The sequence below is a fragment of the Diplotaxodon limnothrissa genome, linkage group LG5, assembly GCF_057381915.1.
Source record: "Diplotaxodon limnothrissa isolate DT_005_m linkage group LG5, D_limnothrissa_male_GT1.1, whole genome shotgun sequence".
Taxonomy (NCBI): Eukaryota; Metazoa; Chordata; class Actinopteri; order Cichliformes; family Cichlidae; genus Diplotaxodon; species Diplotaxodon limnothrissa.
In genome coordinates this window covers 5,053,622-5,074,661 of record NC_140600.1, presented here as the reverse complement: position 1 = coordinate 5,074,661, position 21,040 = coordinate 5,053,622, and the positions used below count along the sequence as shown (strand labels likewise).

Here is a 21,040-nt window from a genome sequence, read left to right as displayed (position 1 = left end):
TCTATTGATATGTCATTATCTCTTTCCCTCTCTGCTTAGACTATATAATGAGGAAGTAGGAAGTGCCACACATCACATTTCTACTGTGAGCCTCCACCTTTCAACAGTGTCCACGCACTGCTCCCCCCCTCGATGCCACAGAGAGAGCGCTGTTGGAGAAGGAAATGACCTCAATCCTGAGGAAGGAAGAAATAACAGTCCCTCAGTCGGAGTTACCGAAGGGTTTCATCTCAGGTGTTTGCAGCAGTGAAAGCAATTGTGTTGGATTAGGGTTCAACACCAGCAAAAATCTTGCCAAATACATCTGAGCTTGTATAGTCCAGTAATAAATGAATAAATGTATCTTTGACTACTCTCCTTTCTTCATTTCTCTCTCCTTCCCCTCATCATCCTCCTTTATGTAGATATTTTCTTTGAAATCTGTCTTTGCTTTTTCTCTTCTGTCCTTTCCACTTTTTCTTCTACATTTCTCCTTTTGCTACCAAATCAGTTTCTTCTCCTTTTCCCTGTGGTCTCTTTTTGTTAAAGTCCTCCTTCCATTTACTGATTTTCCATTTCTCCTTCCCCCTTTCCTCCTCTTTCTCTCATTCCCTCCTATGTCCTTTCTTTCCTCCCCCTCTGTGCCTCCCCTGTCCTGTGGTTCTACTCTTCCCTACTCTCCATTTTACTTCACTTCTTCTCCTCCACTCCTCTCCCCAGCCTCTCTTCTTTTCTTCTCTCTTCCACTTAAAAGCAGGTCATGGTAACAGCAGGCCATGTATAGAAATCATCATGTTTCTGCTTCAGTGGGACAGGAGGCCAGTCAACCACAACCCAGTCAGTGTTGGAAACCATACATCCCCATTCTCTCTGCTTTTCTCTCCAAAGGGAAATGCAGATGAAACAAGGGAAGCAAAACAGTGTTAACTGATAAAGATCGAAATGGTAAGCAAGAGGCAGAGAGTTTAGGGATGGTTGGCTAAGTGATTCATATATGGACACTCACCTGTCTGAAAGAGGTGTGGTAAGACAGAAAAAGTGAGTAAGAGTAAAATGGAGACAGAGAACAACATAAGCAAGCTTGCTGATGATGATCCACATTCATGTACACAATGCATGTTCTTGATTTAGGGCAGCAATTCTAAAATGTTTGCACTGGGAGTCTGAGACTAGCTGCCTGACCTCTGAAGGAGCTCAGGACAGGCAAACATGGAAGTGTAATTTTACTGGACTGTTTCAGCCTTTGTGTTTATCGTTTGTCTCCAGCCTAATGTTGTGATTCTGAAATCACATCAAGTGTCCAAGAATCTGGTATCATAAATTTTTGTCTGCAGAGCAAATTTTCTACACAAATCTAAAATGAAAAGTACCACTGGCTTATTTTTTAGTCTGGAGCTCCATGCAAAATTTCAGAAAGACGAAGACACTGGATCAGCCCAAACTACACGGAAGGAAGCTTCTTAATGATTTGATGGCAATTACAATCACCAACTGCACTATTGTTAACACACTACACCATAACTAATTAAAATCTTGCAGCACTTGCAAGGTCCCCCTGCTCAACAACATAGACCTACAGGCCCATTTTGCCAGTGAACATGATTCAGAGAAGGGTGGGGAAAACATGCTTTGGTCAAATCAAAACAAAACTGAGCACTCATCAACCCATATTTAGCCCGAGGCCGAATTTAGTCAAGTTTTGCTCAAACACTTATTTCACTCAAATCTTTTTATAACTGTTTTAGGGATTTTTTTCTGGATATTTGGTTGATATTCTGTCTTTCTATTGAAATGAAACTACTATAATAATTAAAAAATATCATTTGTCTGGAAGTGAGCAAATTTACAAATTCAGTAGCTCAAATTTCAATTCAATTCAGTTCAATGCAATTTAATTTATACATCACTAAATCACAATAACAGTCACCTCAAGGTTCTTTATGTTTTAAGGTAGACCTACAATAATACATTCAGAGAAAAACCCAACAATCATATGACCCCCTATGAGCAAGCACTTTGGTGACATTGGGAAGGAAAAACTCCCTTTTAACAGGAAGAAACCTCCAGCAGAACCAGGCTCAGGGAGGGGCGGGGCTATCTGCTGCCACCATTTGGGGTGAGAGAAGGAAGACAGGATAAAGACATGCTGCGGATGAAATAGTTGTTTCTCCTGCTGCACTGGAGTATTTCTACAAATGTGAAGCCACAGTCATTCACACTGAAATGAGAATTGTCCCATTTTTTTCTACAGTAAAAAGCGCTTTGGGGTCCTTAGGGACTAGTAAAGCACTATACAAATACAGGCCAGGCCATTTTAATCTTTCAAAGATGTGTCCTAAGAAAATGCATTTCTATGCAACTGAGTCATCTGACCAATTACATTTATTGGCTGAGTAATCAATGGTTGGATTACATTCAGAAAAATACTATAAAAAATACGATATCTTACTTGTGATTACTGTCATTAATTTTTGTCCAAGCATGGACAGCATGGTAGCATAACTGTTAGCACTGTCCCAGATTTGAAACCTGGCTTGAGCCCTTCTCTCTTTCCTGTGCCTGCATGTTTTCCATGTATTCAGGCTTCCTCCCTCAGTCCAAAGGCATACATGTTGACTGGTGTTTCCAATGTGGCTACTTGTAGCACTATATGAATGTTTGGTTAAAAATGTTGCTTGAGTTGTCAGTAAGATGTTTATAGTCTATAAACAGGAAATTTCACCTGTTACATGCAAAATTTCGTTCTAATTATTTATGGATGAGGAACTAGCTGTTTACTCGCAGCCACTCAGAAGCATTAAAATATATTAGTAGTTCAAGTGTGGATTAGGTTCAATCATTTCATCACTAGCTGCCAGTGCTTTGTGACATTATGAGTCTACACTGACCTGCACTGTCCTTTTGTGGTTTGAGGACCGGGTCAGATAGAGGGATCTAACCAGGGACATGAAAGAGCTGAGGGGGCATTGTGGTCTGTCAGTCTAGCTTTTCCTCAGTGGGGAGGAAGAGTTTGAAGTTCAGGACCCCGTCTGACACAATCATTACCTTCCAGCACGACCCTCCACCCCCACCCAGCACAGGAGCAAAGACTAATCTTTCTTGGCTGCTGCCTCAAAGCACACTGTGCGCTGTCTATCTTGCGTGCTGCACAATATCGTTTATTATTTAGTAAATATTGATATCTATGACTAGCTAGTTTATTGTGATGGTGCTTTGTTTTCTCTATTATTATGTTGCTCTTTGTTGTTTGCTGTCTCCTCTGTTTGTTTTTTTTGTTTGTTTTTTTTTTCTCCATACAGGTGACCCAGGAGTTCTTTTTTTTTTTTTTCTCTCTCTTCCCCCCCCCCCCCCCCCCCCCCCTCTCACCGTCTCTTCTCCCCTTTGGTTTTCTTTCTTCCTCTCCCCCTCTTTCTCTCATTCATTCCCCCTGTCCTATTTATAAAAAAAAAAAAAAAAAAAAAAAAAAAAAATGACAAAGGATGAACTGAAGCTCTGCCATCACGTAATGTCGCATACTGCTGTTTCTGATGTCATTTAAAAAAAAAAAAAAAAAAAAAGACTAATCTATGGGTTGTGTCAGTAAAGGAGCCCTGGCCTGCGGAGAGACCGTATTTGATTCTTTGCCTTCAAAATCAGTGTCGTTCAGTACAATAATATACACTGTGGTTACACATCATAATGTAAATGATTAGTCAATGGATAGTACCTTTAACTGATGATTTCAACATTAAAACAATGACATAAAGATTCTGTCAATTATCCCATTTATATGTTGCTTCTCAATTCATGCATTATAATAAATCCTCCCTGCAACCTTTTTTCTGCCTTCCTCTCACTGACTTTCTAAAATGATACACGAGACAAATGCTCAGCCTGTTCAGAACAGTTGATCCCAGATGACATTTAAATTTTCTTTCTTGCATATGAATCAACATTTAGCACAAATCAAAGAGTTTACCTGAGGTTCTTTGGCTTCATGGAGCTTTGTGGTAATTACTGAGTCTAAACAAGATGGGAAAAATTCTCTAATCTGTGTTGATGAAAGAGATCCAAATCTACAATCTCACATTAGATAATTAGGCTTCTATCGGGACTCGTGAGAGTTCGTTAGGGAACAGTGAGACTGCTCTGGTACTGTCAGGTTGCATGTAAACACAACACTTCGCAGTCTTAGGAGATGTTACATCAAACAAACCTCAACTGAAAGCTACAAAATTTCATATAACAAGGAAGAAGCACTAAAAGTTGATTTTATCTTAAAAGTGCCAAAAGGAATGTCCACTAAGGCAGTTTGAGCTGTTCCACTGTTAATTTGAGGAAGAGGGTGCACATCAGTGCTTCATTATTTCTCTTGATTAACATATTGTATCTATAGGACACAGTCAACAGGGTCTGCTCAGCAATCTCAACTATATGATTGGCTGTAGCTCAGGTGGCAGAGCAGGTCAGCCACTAATCAGAAGGTCGGTGGTTCGATCCCAGGCTGCCTCCTGACTGTATGCCAAATATCCTTGGGCAAGATACTAACCCCATGTTTGCCTACTGGTGGTGGTCAGAGGGCCCGGTGGCGCCAGTGACCGGCAGCCTCGCCTCTGTCAGTGCGCCCCAGGGTGGCTGTGGCTACAATGTAGCTGCCATCACCAGTGTGTGAATGTGTGTGTGAATGGGTGGATGACTGAATGTAGTGTGAAGCGCTTTGGGGTCCTTAGGGACTAGAAAAGCGCTATACAAATGCAGGCCATTTACCATATGATAGTCAGACAAATTGACAGCATATGTTTTCAAGCAATGATGCAAGGTTGGAAAAAGTGAAGAATTCTCTGCAATACTGCAGTTCTTCCCGTAAGCTAACGATTTCAGATTCAACATGAGTGAAAGAAAACTGTACCCCGCCTCTCGCCCTATGACAGCTGGAATAGGCTCCAGCACCCCCGCTATGCTATGACCCTCCACATGAAGTAGGATTCCCAGTGGACCCACAATATACTACCAGAATCCATCCAAATCACTGAATTCAGGTGCTTTCCAATTACTTTTATGGCCACAGGTGTATAAATTAACCCAGGCCCGCAGACTGCTGCTTCCACAAACATTTGTGAAAGATTGGGTCACCCTCGGGAACTCAGTGCGGTACCTTGATGGGATGCCAACAACTCGGCTCTTCTCTTCTCTCCTCCATAGTTTTGTTTTTATCTTGGTCTCACTGTCCTCTCATTTTTCCTTTTCTCTTTCCCTTCATCCCTCAGCTTCCTCACTGAGCCTGGTTCTGGCAGAGGTATTTTCCCGTTAAAAGGAACTTCCTTCCCACTGTCGTCAAGTACTGTTGGGGTTTTCCCTCCAGTATCGTAGGGTCCTTGCTTTTCATGTGCTCTGAGGTTGTGAAGTGGCACTAAATAAATAAAACTGAATTGAACTGAATTTAATTATTTCTCTCTTAGATTCAACAACAGAAGTGAGTGGAACTCTCACAGGAGGAAAAACTAATAACACTCAAAATTTCTCTGTTTTAATAAAAATGTTATGCTTCAACCCATGTTTGATTGAAAGGCCACTTATTGGTTTAATCCAATCAACAGCAAGTAGTGATTGTTTTTTGTTGGGGTTTTTTGGCAACTTAATAAGCCAAGTTGTTTTTCCTTGTGTCCTCTTCAGTCTGATGAGTCATCAGCCATAACACTTCAATGCAACTGACAATAAAAAATGATATTACGAAATATGTCGTCTGCGTCTTTTGACTCCAAGGTTCGTTTTTGTCTTACATGCTGCATCTCGTCAGCACCTCAAGCCTTTGAAATTGATTTTCTACTCAACTGTTGCTCAGTATAGCCTTGCTTTTTCTATCACCTTTTTCCCTGTTTTGTTCTTGACAACTCAAGTAAAGATGAAACATTGACTCGTGAATAAGAGTCCTGTCTGCTTTTTACGTACCTAGTAAATAACATTAAATAGGTCAAAATTTAAGTTGCAGCCCGCTAAGTGGGTTTAAATCTGGGTGCTTAGAGTAAACCTTGATGCTGTCGTGCTGCTGTAGCACAATGGAGTGACACTCTTCCACATTTTAAGAACATTTTCTGAATGGTCAGAGTGGTTGTATTGATGGTTGAGATTTATGATTTTCATTTATACCCTAACAGAAAGAAAACATAGCATCTACAACTTACGTAATTATTGCTTATGTTTATTTTATTTCATTATTATTTGATCGGATGGTTGGTGGTTCGATCCCTGGCTCCTCCAGTCTGCATGCCAAGTATCCTTGGGCAAGATACTAACTCCAAGTTGATCTCCAATGCATCCATCAGCGTATGAATGTTAGTTAGTAAGCACTTAAAAGCACAGAAGGAAGAGACTGGGTGTGATTGGTTGAATGTGGCATGTTGTAATATATATAATATATATAAGAATCAGTCCATTTACCAAAGCAAAGATATATAAGGAACGTGTAATAGCTGATTACACTCATCAGACAAATATTTGTATGATGTTGTCAAAGCTAGTCTAACATTTAACCATGTGCTTGGCTGTAGTTTACTAATGCATGCAGATCTGTGTTTATAAGTCATCAGTCTTTCATTAGGCTGTACTGCATACTGCGTACACTGCCTGTTTACTGAAACATGTTCCAGTTATAGTTATATTATGGACATAATGTGCAGACTCTCAACTTTCATTTGAGGGGATCCACATTCAAACTGGATGAAGGGTTTAGGAGTTTCAGCTACTTAACATGTGCCACCCTCTTTTTTAAAGGGAACAAAAGTAATTGGACAGTTTACTCACAGACAGGTGTGGGCAATTTCTTCATTATGTCAAGACTGTAGATGTTGTGAATATTATCAGTTAAGCAGATAAAAGACCTGCGGTCTTTGAACAGACAACATGCGGTCAAACAAGCTTTCTTTGAACAAATGAAACCAGGACCAACCTCTACCAGCATGATGGCAAGAAAAAAGTTACAAGCTACGTGTGTCTGCATAGAAAACAGTCAGGATCTCTTTATTTTTGACTGTAAACTCCATAATCAAAGAATGATGTAGCATCCAGGTCTAAAAAGTAAAATGTGTGCCTTAAACGTGTTCTTTGACTAAGGGGTGACTTCTCTGGGTGCAGGACTTTAGATTTTATGGAAGTTGATAGGAAACTATGTTTATTTGGTAAACTGTGGTCATTACTATTAAACTAGGGAACGCTCAAGCTTCTGACTTGAGTGACTGACTTAAACAATGATTGAAAAGGTGCATTGACAGATAAGCAGATCCAGTGAAGCCTTTCATTTTCAATTAGTTTTTTGGCATTTGTGCATTTTGCTTTTTTTCCTCCATTCTTTTGTTACATTAAGTTGCAGATGCAGCTGCTGTTTCTAAAAGTTACTATAATATAATCACATTCAATGTGTGGGCCCAGCAACTGCAAAGTGTCAATCAGGCTCCAATGATTAGTCACTCTTAATGAGGACCAACTTAATTAAGAGTCCTTCCCATTCAATCCCAAGATGCAGGTTTTCATTCAGTCAGTTGCTATTCTGCGTGTGTAAGCGCTGTGGGAGACAGTCACTGTGTTACTGCTCACTGATGCTCTAAGTGTGGAATTAACATGCAAAAGGTAGTGATTTAATAAACACTGCATGAGACAGAAGAGTTCCAAGCAGAGAATACAAAATCATATCAGAGGAGTAATTACACAGATGAATGATGAATGTGAAGAATCAGTGTGAGAGAGGAGGCAGTTACCTGGATCTGACTTGGAGAAGGTGTCCATGTCTAACAGGTTCCTGCAACAAAAACGTGTGTAAGACAGAAGCATCACAGTGCTGCAAGGCCAAATGGTTCATGGTAAGTTTAACAGCATGACAAAATATTTCATGTGTTCATAGTCGTGTTCTAAAAAGCATTAAGGCTGTCCTTTCTTTCAAACTCTCTCTCAGCACTGTAAAAAGGACGGCTCTTACAACAGAAGCAGAGTGCACTCTGTGTACTGTATATATGTGCAGTCGTATGTTAGTATCACCTTTTAGAGAACTCTGCTTTCAAGAATGTAACTATGGTCAGATTAAGAAACTGCTAATGCTACAAAATAGAGGCACGTGAATGGTTCTTTGTTTGTGGGTGTAGAAGAAATATTACAACAATACACAAATGCCTTAATTGGCTGACTGTAACTGCACAATATCGTGAAAATGCCTACAACTGTCACAGACTCAGTAAAGTTCTTCTATAAGATTTATCCAAATAAACTTTAATTCCAGTGGAAATATTACTGCATACATATCTGAAACCAAACAAATCAGGTTTTTGTAAAAAGAAAAAGACAACAATTAAAAGCTAAATACATTCTGAAGTGAACTAAGATCATGTAGCACAGGGTTTTTACCACACTGACAGCAGGACATACACTAGAGATGTGCTATTTCCTTCATCATTTTGTTCCTGCAGGAAGAAAAATGAATCTCCCACACACACACGAAAAGCCACACTTGTGTGTCAAATCATTGCCGGGATTACAACCCAATTTCCGTCTAACAACCTGACACTTTACTGAGAACCGCCTGTGATAACAAACAGCGTTTGATAAAGAGCTGAGATGTGGGAGATGACAGATTGAAACATTGCCCTCTTGAGGACTGGGAGCTGTCAGGATGATGAGGGTGGCTACGGGGAGCACACACATCCTCGCATGTTCACACTGTTCTGTTCGTGTCTGAATACAGTATGTTCACATGCATGTGTGGGCATCAGTAAAACAGCCCTCGCCTGTCAGCACACTGTGGCAGCTTGTAGTGCTATAAAACAACCATACGAGTACCCCACGCAGATGATTTTATCCTACAGTTTTTGCCTTTTTTGGAGGACATTTTTCTCCCTTAACTAGGGAAGCAGACTGAGTAGTGATACCAGATAAACCTGGAACTTTCAGTTTGTACCAAGATGCAAGAAAACCTAATAAAAGATTCACAAATACGAGTAGTCCTAAAAAGCCATACACATAATGCTGTTCATTCAATTTGCCTGGAAAGCAATCAACAACATTTAAATAGCTATGCAATATAATTCTTTTCCACCATGAGCCCAAGATGGTAGCAGGCTAAATGTCAATAGATAGGCAGAGCTATGAGAATAAGCTTGTCAAGCTTCAGTCTAGTCTCAGTCAACAATAGCACACTCTTTCAAAGAGGATCCCAAAAGAACAGAAAGCCTTTAAAAACTTTTGCTCCCACATGTTGCATCTTCTTTGTAATAGAAAACACATCGTTGTTTACCAAGCAGGCATCCCAACAGTTTGTAGCACACACTCTCTGACAGCAGCTGGTTTGGCTTCACACCACTTTTTAGACGTCTTGACTTCACTTTTTTAACCATCCAACATGGAGTAAAACTAGGTGATTGTGAATAAACTGTTAACAACCAAGCATTAAAAACCTTACCAAAACCACGTTCCATCCTTTTAGATCTTTAGATTTTTAGAGACTTCAGTGCTAAAACGCTTCGATCTATAATTTAACCTGATGTGAGCCATTAAACCTGAGCGAGTACTTTGATGCTGCCACAGCTTACCTACAAACGTGATGACTGTAACTTAGCAGTATTCATTTTCTGTCACTGCACCAGCTTCTCTCACTTCTAATAACAAACCTGTCAAACTGTTAAAAACTACATTCTAATTGACGACTTTGGTTTGTGTCAGCTCTTGCTGTGGCTTCTGACACACACACACTCATTTTCATATCTTGGGGTGGCTGTAGAGGTAGAGCAGGTCAGCCGCTGATCGGGAGGTTGGTGGTTCGATTCCTGGCTTCCCCAGTCTGCATGCCAAATATCCGTGGGCAAGATACTAACCCCATGTTGCTCTCCGATCTGTTGGAGTGTGAATGTGTGTGAATGTTAGATAGGCACTAACAGCTTAGAAAAAGTGCTGGTGTGATTGGGTGAATGAATTAGTTGTATAAGAACCAGTCCATTTACCATCTTAGTGAGGACATGTCACGAAAACTGGTTACATTTAACCCTCAGCCTAAACCTGACCGTAACCTAATTACAACCTTGACACTAACACCACATTTTGAGCCTCAGCATTTTGTCCCCATAAGAGACTGTTGGTCCCCACAAGTACAGTAGCATGCCAATTTTCTGTCCTCACAAAGATGTCTAAACATGTACACACACACAAACACCAAAAAAACAATGCATGAACAACATAGTCATCAGTGTCATTGTGGCACAGTGTCATAGATGTATTGAGGTGCCCTGTGGCTCTTTTCCCACCCCCCACACTAGTGCAAGCCTTTCTGGATCAGGAGACATTTAGTCAAATATGTCTTCTGTTGGACTGGGACATGCTGGGTTGACATGTTCATCACAGATAGCCACAACCAGTAACTACTGGTAACCGTTTTATTTATATCTATAATGCCAAATCAGCAGTTATCTCAAGCTGCTTCCACTGTAAGGTAAAGACGCTACAATAATACGCATAATAATGCAGAAAATCCTAAAGAAGCAGACAAGCATCTAGAATCATGCTTTGTTTAGATCCATCCTTTTACTCAGAAAGCAAAGAACCCTTCTTTGAAGCTTAACATCTGTTAGATACTAATCTCATTTAAGAGACAAGTTTTTTCTTGTAACGTGGCCTTGTGTTTGAAACCTTCAGGACATGATATGAGAGAAGCTGGGTTGCCAATCAGAGCCCTCGCCTGCTGACATTGACATTCTCCCACTGAGAAGTCCTGGCTCCCCGTGTTCGCTGACCTGCCTGGCATTTCACTCCTAAAGTGCTGCCAATGTCACTTTTTAGCATCACAACATCAGCCACACTGCACAGCCATCACCATTTGAGAGCTGCATCGATGCAGCTCTCAAAAGAACAGTTAAACCTTCTAATGCTGATATGAGTTTTTCTCTCTTCAGTTAATAATTACAGTCCATCTAATTAACTAATTATCTAATTAAAAACATTTAAAACATACTAATGCTAGGACAAGATGGCACCAGGGTTACTACATGGTACATCTAAGTATGCACTTCTTTAATGTCCTAACAAAGGACTGTCCTTGAACTGCAATGGCTCACTAATTCTGTTTTCACGGGGTCACTTTTCCAGAGGTCCCTCTGTCTCCTTTGTCTCATATTTTAAAAAACATGTAACAGAGATTTGGGTAAAATATCAGGTGGTCTTGTTGAGAGTTTCATTTGTGTATTTCAGAAAATGTCCTCCAAAGAAACAGGTGAAAAAACTCCATAATGGTGGAATGTGGAGGACTATGAATTAAAGGGACTATATGTGGGAGTTATATTTTTGCTGCTGCAATTAATCTTTTCTAGAAAACATTTTAGAAAGTCATTGTAGTCTTTATGTGGGAAAAAAATGGTCTCAATGGTGTTTAAGGAGAAATGATGCTCACAGCACCTTTGGATTCCTTTTTCCTGCAGAAATTAGTTTGGAAAAGATGCTCATGTGACTTTCAGCATGTCATTAAAAGCACACGAGTCCCTTGAAATAAAGCCTGTTTTCCACAGGTGTCACAGTGTGTTCTTGAATAAGTCAGAAGTTGGAAATTAGGAGTTCCCAGTAGGATTTTTTTTGAACACCCCTTCATCAGATTTCCCACTCAGAAAGTTAGAGCAGACCAACATACCCCAAGTTAGTGATCCAAAATGGCGGCACTGAAGGTAAACAGCAGTAAAACTGTGAACATTTAATCTGTACTGCCACTGTTGTGTATTTTTAACACCGTAAATAAGCCATACACTGATCAGGCTCTTTACATGAATGCCTTTTTAAAGCACAAAAATGAGTATTATGCTGCATTGCTCGTGCATCAAGCCGGTGCTTTCTTGCTATGAGGCAACAGTACTAATAACTGCATGAGATATAGGTTACTTATAAAACATGAACCTGATTGAGGAGAAAACAAAGTCTTCCTGTTGCCACCAGAAAATGTTTACTTTGTAATGTGTATTGGGGTTAATAGGTCATTTACTTGCAAGAGAACGCAGGTCATATATTTTCCCTCGTCTCATTCAAGCAATCCTGTGCCAGCAGTAATCACTGCAGACTGCAGGCAGGCTGCCACACTAGGCTTGTCTAATAGGATCTGGAGGAGCAGCATTTGGGTGGCAGGCAGGCAGCCACTTGTTTAAAAAGAGACAAAAAACACAGCGTCCCTCAACACTGTCTGACTCCCTTTCTGACCCACATCCACAATGACACATCTGGCAGAGCCATTTCCACACATAGACACCGTGCTGCGGCCAAGTCGTTTTCAGAGCTCTTCTTCAAGACACAGATTCCATAATGTCAGTGACAAGTGGCAAGTCAAACCACAGTTGCGTGTTTACACAGCAGAATTATGTTGTGTCATTACTCTTTTATGGTGATGTCAGAATACTGACTGCAGCGAAAAGAGCACCAAAAACACACTGCCATATTAACTCTTTGTAATATTACACAATATAAATCTCGAGGTGACAGTGAATTGGTGCTTTATATACTGTTCTGAAAATGAAACTGAATTGAATTCATATGTGTAATTCTAGTTTAAGTTAAATTCTTTGGTTTATTGTTTCTCTAAGATTTCTGGTTTGAGTTTTATGTTTCTGGTTATGTTTTCTTGTATTTCGTGTTCGAGTTTTGAACAGCAAAATAAAGCTGCCTTCTTTAGGTTATCCTTCCGTGTCTCGAGTCCTGCGTTTGGGTCCTACCTCCTGCCTGCCACACAGCTAACCATGACAGAACGACGCAACAACGGACAAAGGAAAACACAGGGCTTAAATACACAAGGGAATACCGAGGGAAATGCAGGCAAAACTTCCACTTTTGTTGAATTACTTTATTTCTCATCTGTTCTTGCTAGATTGTAGCATGATGTGATTAATGATTAAGCATAGCTCCTTTGAATTTTGCATAATATATTTATCATAAATCTTAACTACAGAAAACAAAATACTTACATATTCTTGTAGCCCTTCTTTCTTTCCATATCTCTAGCAGAATGTACAAATATGGGTGGTCTCCTCTATTTTTGTGCCAATGAGACGTCAAACAGCTGTAGCATAAAAACACCTAAACTGCATTAGAACAATCAGTTGAAGCTACTTGCCTGTTTTCCAATCAATGCACTCATTCTGCATAAAACAATGATTCTCATTTCCCCGTTTCACTCATGTCTAATCCATTTGAACAGAAATCCCAGTGTCAGCCATCTTAACCTCAATGGGAAAAGCAATCCCCTCATTACCAGCTGCGGTGGCTTTGAGATGTAACACGACTGTTGTGCTGTTTGAGAAAGAAATCCCAACGGAAAAAACAACACCTGAAAATAGATCAGCTGGGACATCAAGTGCGTAGAGACTGATTTGTTTCTCAAGGAGCAAAACTGTCTTTATACTAAAGGCATGGATGACTTAATTGAAGATTTATAGCAGCTAAGTCAAAGAGCAGGAGAGTCTTTTAAAAACACGGTCGCATTTTCACCTCCAGGTAACCTCTACTGCAGATGTGTTGACATCTACACAATAATGAGACAGTGTGCTACATGGAATCTTTTTAAAATCATCCAAATGTCAAGTATGTGTCAAAAGACATCAGGCAAGTCAGACCTGTATGGATTTTCTTAGACAAAGGGAGATGAAAGAGGCTCAGGTAGAAGGATGCGTGTAGTGCTGCAGCTCAGATCAGACTCGGTTCAAAGGTCTGGCTTCTACAGAGAGATGGCAGTTTCGAGAGGACCCAGAGTTGGCATCCACCTTTAAGATTTAAGTGTGTGTTTGCAGATCTGATAGGCTCATTTTCAGTACCATCACATGGACTACTCCAAAATTTTCCTGAACTTTTAAGGTGACTAAAATGTCACTTCTGGTTGATGGTTTGCATTTGTACACAATTTGTACAATGGTGCACTGACTGCTGTTGGTCATTATGATTCACAACTTGAGACAAAGCTTGAGGCGAGACATGCACAAGCAGCAAGGCACATTCACAATATTAGAGTTAGAGTAAGCAAAGCGATTATATTTTATAAGTTAAGTGCTCGAAAAGAAAAAGCTATGAATATATCAGAAACATCAAGCCAAACACCAACATTTCTAAACTTTCATGAATTATATTGTACTTATTGGCTGGAAAATAATTTCCCTGAGGCACACATCGTGCTCATTGGCTAACAATTTGTCAGGTCATTAGCCAATAAACATGCCATGGTTTATCCTGTAATGATATTGTACAAAATTGACGTCACATTATCAGTGATGGGAATAACTGTTACAAGTAACGGCATTACTAACGGCTCCTGCGGGCGGCAATCACTTTCTGCCCGACGATCACTTTTTGGCACAACACCTGGAGCTCAGGGGGCAAAACAATGGCATGAGTGCTGCTGTTTGACTGAGGAAGAATAAAGTAGTCGTGGTAAGCCAATCACACGACCGCTTTAACCACAACAAGGTTACTTCACTTTTTCAAAAACCCAGTCTCCCTCTCCTGATGACTTACTTCCCTTACTTGTCTCCTTACTCACAGCTGTGTGTGCTTGATCTGTATGCAGTGAGGATCCTTCTGGGGCCCACTGAGCCAACCCTATTCTGTCAGTGTCAGGGAGCTGAGAAAGCTCCCTTCTAAACCCTCTGGACTGCTGGTGCCCAGAGACACTGAGGTCCAGGAACAGCTTGTCACGATCAGCGTCTTCAGACACTATCAGCATACAGCATACCTAGGACATGGAAATGCTGCTGTCTGAGAGGATGCACGAACTTCTCTTTCAAAGTCTGACACAGGTGATCTATGCAGGAAGGACAGCCAGCTGTGGCTTCATGCCAATTTTTGAAATTGCTTTTACTGATTTGTGGAACAAAAACAGCTCAATATATGAGATAGCTACCATCACATAACTCAGTCATTTCTTAGCTTTTACTATTAACACAGAGTGGTGCTGGCTACTGCTGGAAAGGAGCTAGTCAAGAGCAGTGAGACTAGTCGTGAAAGTGAAAGTCATTATAAAAATATGTTGAGGATAACAACAGACATGGATGCTTAGTGGTCAGACACTTAATTCTGATGAGGAAATTTGCTTAATTGAAATGCAAAAGACATATTTATAAGGCATCCAATTCTCTGTTATGTTTACCTAAACAAATAATAATAAAAAATGTAAATAATACAAAAAATATCCATGCTGTCAGTTCATAATTAATAAAGGACACATTTAAAGTGATGCATAGGATTTATCAGTTAATATTAAAATTCTGATGTTAACATATACAAGTATTTAAAAACTCAATTTACAAATATCAAGAAAACTAGAGTTAGTCCCCCAAAACTTTGGCTTCCCTTGAAGGATTCAAGTTTTAATTAAATATACTGAAGGCTTATTTTACAGAGTGCTGACCTGCATACATAACTTTTTTTTAAAAAATCTGTCAGTGTTTCCTTTTTGTAAAGCCTTTGAATAAGGGCTTTAACCAGGACCAAACTCAAAGGGTCTCCAGTTGCTCAGCCATAAATCTCACTGTCACGGTTTCCCCAACACTTCAGTTTTAAACCCACCCATAGCATATAACGAGCTATGATTAGCGTAGAGAAGCAGGTGAAAATCAATTTGCAAAATCAGAGCAGACACATTCTGGCAGTGCAAATGAAATAAGAGCTACCAGATTTGCCTGATCCCCACAGTGCCAAGCACACAGAGTTTGCATGTTCTCTGTGTTCTCCGTGTTATTTGGGTTCTCCCCAGGTTTCCTCCCACAGTCCAAAGTCATGAACTTAGTGGGGTTGGGTTAAGTTGTCGTTCCAGTGTGAATGGTACATCTGTCCTGACCCTGTGGCAGACTGGTGACCCTGTCCCTCGTCCTTTCCTAGCACAGATTATCAATTAGTTCATTGATTTCTTTAATCTTCGTGCTATAACGAGCATAGCATATGTATGTTCATATATCTCCTCCTTAAAATGTAAAAATTAACATCTAAATAAATAATCATCTCCCTGCAAATGCAATGTTGCAAATTGTTCCATTCATGATTGTTTCACATGTCGCGTTCAATGTACGTCAACCATAAATAACCTAATGCTCACCAAAATTTGATCTGCGATGGAATTTTAAATATGGAAAAGGTGCTGCAGGCCTGCAGTGTTAATAATAGTGTTCATAATTGTTATTGCTGATTAGGCGATCGTCAGCTTTTAAGCAAATAATCAAAAAGTGAATATTTGCTATGGGTGGTGCTATGTGCAAATAAAGAAGGAAATTCTATGTCTAAGTGCCTAAGGCACACACACACACACACACACACACACACACAGAGATGAATATAGGGGGGGACTCAGGGTTTAGTATCTTGTCCAAGGATATTTTGACTTGCAGAATGGAGGAACTAGATGTCCATCACTGATCTTCTGCAGACTGACTCACCTCCTAAGCTACAGCCACAGAACTCTTTTTTTTAAATTTGGAGGAGAGCAAGGACCTGCAAACTGCCTAGAAATTAAAGATTAATTGGATTATAAAAAAGGAATGATATGCAAGAAGCCCAGGCAGTTGGAGCTCCTTAGGGCCTGGGACCATAATTCAACGTTACGTGTAGCAAGTCTGTGTGCGTCAACAATGAGCGAGCTACTCAAACACACAGTTTTGGACAATTAAATATTCTTTGGCAACGGTGGCTCTGTACACCACCACAGCAGATTTTAAATCAAACAATTAAGATGTGACTGAAGTGTAGATTTTCAGCTTTTATTAAGAATTTACAGCCAATTTTATAGAAAAGTCACGAAATTAATGGAGTTAGGTTAAGTGGTCATTCTAAATTTTCCATAAGTGTAACTGTGAGTGCGAATGGTATATCTGTCTATCTGTCCTGGCCCTGTGGCCATGCAACCTTAAATGGATACATGGAAATGGAAGGAAGGAAGGAAGGAAGGAAGGATGGAAAGGTGAATGGGTGCTTTTGTATCTTTAATATCTATGTATTCATGTGATCTGAGAGTTGCACTCTCCGGAGCTCTCCGAGACACTCGGAATAAATCCTGCTACGGTTGGTTGCTGCAACCCCACGCACTTAAACACCCACAGCACATGCAAATTCCTCCTTTGAAGAAAAAAAAAAGAAAAAAAAAAAAAAAGAAAAAAAAAGAGTTGTTTAGCCCAGGATAAAGACAAGGAACACTGGAATGGAAACATGGAAAAGTGTATCGAGGGCAGAAAATTACGCACGAGAATATAGGATTGAATAAAAATAAAACATCTGGAAGAAAAAAAACTGACTTTAATTACAAACATCAAGTAATGTCTAAATCTGTCAGAGCACAAAGATCCGGGGCTTACCTGCAAGAAGCGGTGATTTCAATCTTTGTAGCAGGTACGATGGAGTTGAGTGGGTCGAAATCCCCTATTGTCGCCATGGCCGAGGCTATTTTTTATTTATTTTCTTTAAATCAGTTGTTCTCAGTCCCTGAAGTTCGTACTTTTATTACAGCGCAGACTTTCCTTTGGCTGTGTGTGTGTGTTCCATCAAACCGAGAGTGTGAATCGGCCGCCTCCGGTAGTAGTAGTTGTTGTTGCCGCTGGAGCGCATCGGGTTAGGAGGCATACCTGAGGATGAGGCTTTCATTTACGGCGAGAGAGAGCGAGAGAGAGAGAGCGAAGCTGACAGAACCGGATGCTCAAGCTTCTCTGCGCCTCTGTCCTCTTAATTCATCGCCAGGTGGAGACAGACATCCACAAATCTTTCAGCCGTATTTGGGCTCGACAAGGAATCTGGTATGGAAAGTGATCTGTGCCAAAAAAAAAAAACCCAAAAGGGAGCCTATGCAAAGACAGACCTTTTCGAGAACATTATAAGATTGTTTTATATTTATATACACACAGATCGCTGTAAATTTTTAAAACAAACTGAGGCAAAACCATATAGGGCGCCATTTGTAAACTGAAACATGCTGAAATTTACGGCAACATTTTTCCACATTTAGCTCCAAACCTTATAAAACATGTTTTTTCGAGTCACTTTTACAAATTAATTTGCAATTTGTAAATTACAACTTTACAAAAACATTTGTAACTTTTTATATTTAAAACTAAATGTTAAATCTAATATTATATTTAAAACTAAATGTTACAGCAAACGAAATATTGCCTGCCTGTAGTGGTCAGGTTGTGTGACCGCTCTCCCCGGACGTTACTTCTCACTGCCACCAGCTGCTTCACTGCTTGGCTACCAGCATGTTCAGTGATTTAGACAAACATCAGAGCCATATAAATGTTAACAGTATGTTTTCCATTCGTTTGAATGTCCAACAACATTCTATTAAACTCACAGCTATGAAGGCTTATTTTCACCACAGTAAAGGGCAAACAAGCCCTTGTGTTTTTGACACAGTTGGACATGTCCACAGTAACCCATCGTTCTCTTGGAAGAACACAGATAGAAGACATGGATTACTTACCTCATTCTCATTAAAAAACCCAATCAGCAGTTATTTTTAATGCCAGGCTATAAAGGTTTATTTCTGCTGGCTTCACACAGCAATCTACACTCCATCTACATCAGCTATTTTAAAATAGGTACACCTGCAAGTGTCTAATCAGCCAAACACATGGAAGCAACTGAGTGCACTTGTATTCATAAGGTTGCTCCATATAACTGTCTGTGTGGGGGAGCCACAGCCCCTGCACCACAGGACATGAAGCAGGCATGCAAGAGATCCAGGCCCTAGACATCTAGAGCCCCCCAGAGCCCAAGGAGGACCACCACAGGGGCAGTCGCGCCACCCACCTAGAAAAGAGGTGAGGGGAGCCCCGGACAGGGTTGTGGTGCAGAAACCATGGGGAGGTGTGACGACGAGCCTGCAGGCGCCGCTGGCAGCCAGCTATGCCAGAACAAACTGAGCACAGGGCAGAGACCCGAGACCCCTCCACACCCCAGAAGGGGCCCAACCGAGCCAGGGGGGCCAGGCCCCACCAAGCAGCCGCTGGGAGTGAGCCAGTACTTACCCCCACCTGCCGAGGCTGGGTGCTCAAGTATCAGCCACTGGCAGTGTGGTGGTGGGGGGAGACAGGCCCCCACACCAGGAGGGGCCTGAGATGTTCTGACAGAGGTGAGTCTAAGACCCGACCTAACACATAAATGTGCATTCCCAGCCTCATGCACACAAATACAAATACTAAGCACTCACTCAACAGGGAGACACACAGACGTGAACACTACACACACACACACACACACACACACACACACACCTACCTACTCTTTACTCCCAGGTCCAGGCACCATCATCCCCAGAGGGACAATCCACCCCAGACCCAGGAGATGGCTCCCTTTACTCTGGAGTGGAGACAAGCAGACCGTTCCCGGTCCTGCAGCAGCAGCAAAGCCCAAGAGCCCAGATCCCGACCAGAAGGCTCCTCCTCCCAGCGCCCCCGATGTCAAACAGAATGGGGGTGTCTGAAGACCCCATACCTCACTCCGCCTGCTCATATCTGGTGTTGATGCGTGCTGTTCTAAGGTGCATTTACAACAGGAGGGGGGCATTGTGCCAGCGACCCTCTGCCAGATACTAGCTAGTGTCAGCACGGCCCCTCCCGAGAACCCTCAATGTCTACATGTATTTAAAACTGAGAGGTGGGCACCGGCACCAGAGGTGACGCTGAATAAACAGACCTCTGGACGCTGTTTAGTGTGCCCACCCCCCAAGACCCTATACACGTGTGTCATGAGAGTTAAGTAATGTGAGTATCTAAGTTGTGGGATAAAACTGAGGCACAGGTGGCCAGGAGGGGACAGAGGAATGCCTCCGCTCTGCCTGAATGATGCACTTGTACCTCAAGGCCCTGCATGTGGTGTGGTGTGATGGAGCGGGAGGAGGGAGGCACTTGGGGAAAGGGATGAAAGGATTGGGGAGGGCAAAGTAGCCCCTCTCTCAAACCAACTCCCCCGCTGACCCCCAGTTCCCAGAATCCACCAAGGGCAGGGAGCCCAGGCCCATCCAGACCAAGCTCCATAGAGCATTGGGTGGCCCACCCAATCCCACCGCAGTGGAGGGGGAAGAAAGAAAAAAAAAAAAAAAAGACCACCGTAGTGGTAACTGGCCCTCCAGCCTTTTAACTTCAAAGTGGTCCATAGGCCAGGGGGCGGTGTGGACGTGTGTGGTTGGTGGCTCGGCTGCAGCTGAGTGAGCAGTGAGCCACAAACAGAGCCTGTGTGAATAGAATAAAAATCTGAAAGGGAGCATCCTGAGTCGTGTCGGGTCCTTCAGGGTTACAATGATATAACTAGATTTATGAATCTCACTTGTATGACAGTGAACAGGTTTCTCTGGCCTTCATCTTTCCCCCCAAAAAAATTAAAAACAAGACCACACAAAAACAAAAACCTTTGACCAAGAATTATTATTTTTCCTTTATTCAAAATTGCCACCTGGAGTTAAAGTCACTTTCAACTGTAGCTCGACATCCATCAACAAGTAATGGTATTTGATAACCCAAAAGGAGAAAAAAAAAAAAAAGCATTCTTTAAAAATGTATCAGATATACAAAGAAGACTCTACACAGGACACTAGACAAGAGCAATGCAGCATTTCAACAAGTTAAAACCTCATTTGTGAAACAATGATTTACCCCAACTGAGAGACTGAGGGTGGCGTGTTTTAGTTTTTATTAAAAATTTTAAAGAAAAAAAATTGACGATGTTTTTTGAATGCTAGAGACTATGCCAAACCACAGATAAATGTGAGAACTGAATTTAAGGAGAAAGCTCAAAACCTGACAGGGAGATGGTGTCATAACAGTCAGACTTTCATTACATCAAAACAGGGCAGATTGTTCCATTAGTCTCTTTGGAAGTACAAGATTAAACCCCTGGCAGCCCGTGCAAAGAACTGGTACACACCACATTCAGAGTAGTTACTGTGTCAGGATTATTTAAAATTGATCTGGATACAGTAAGTATTCAAGTGACTTAAAACGCCTCAGCTCATGATCTGAGGCATAAAGAAAACAGACTTTGGTTTTAGGTATAGCAAAAGAAACATTCTGTTAATTCAAGATTTTGGGAGATGGCTCAAGAGCGAAAATAAGGC

General features: G+C 41.2%; 1 protein-coding gene across 1 annotated transcript in view; it reads right to left on the bottom strand.

Annotated features, from left to right (window-relative positions):
* LOC146631467 (copine-9-like) overlaps positions 1-17,368 on the bottom strand; it is a 205,653-nt gene extending 188,285 nt beyond the window's left edge. The window contains exons 1-2 of the mRNA XM_085353696.1: positions 17,292-17,368; positions 7,710-7,750 (exon numbers count right to left, since the gene is read on the bottom strand). Coding sequence (XP_085209822.1) covers positions 7,710-7,750; positions 17,292-17,368 — 118 coding nt within the window. The remainder of the gene's footprint in view (positions 1-7,709; positions 7,751-17,291) is intronic.
* Positions 17,369-21,040: the final 3,672 nt, after the last annotated feature.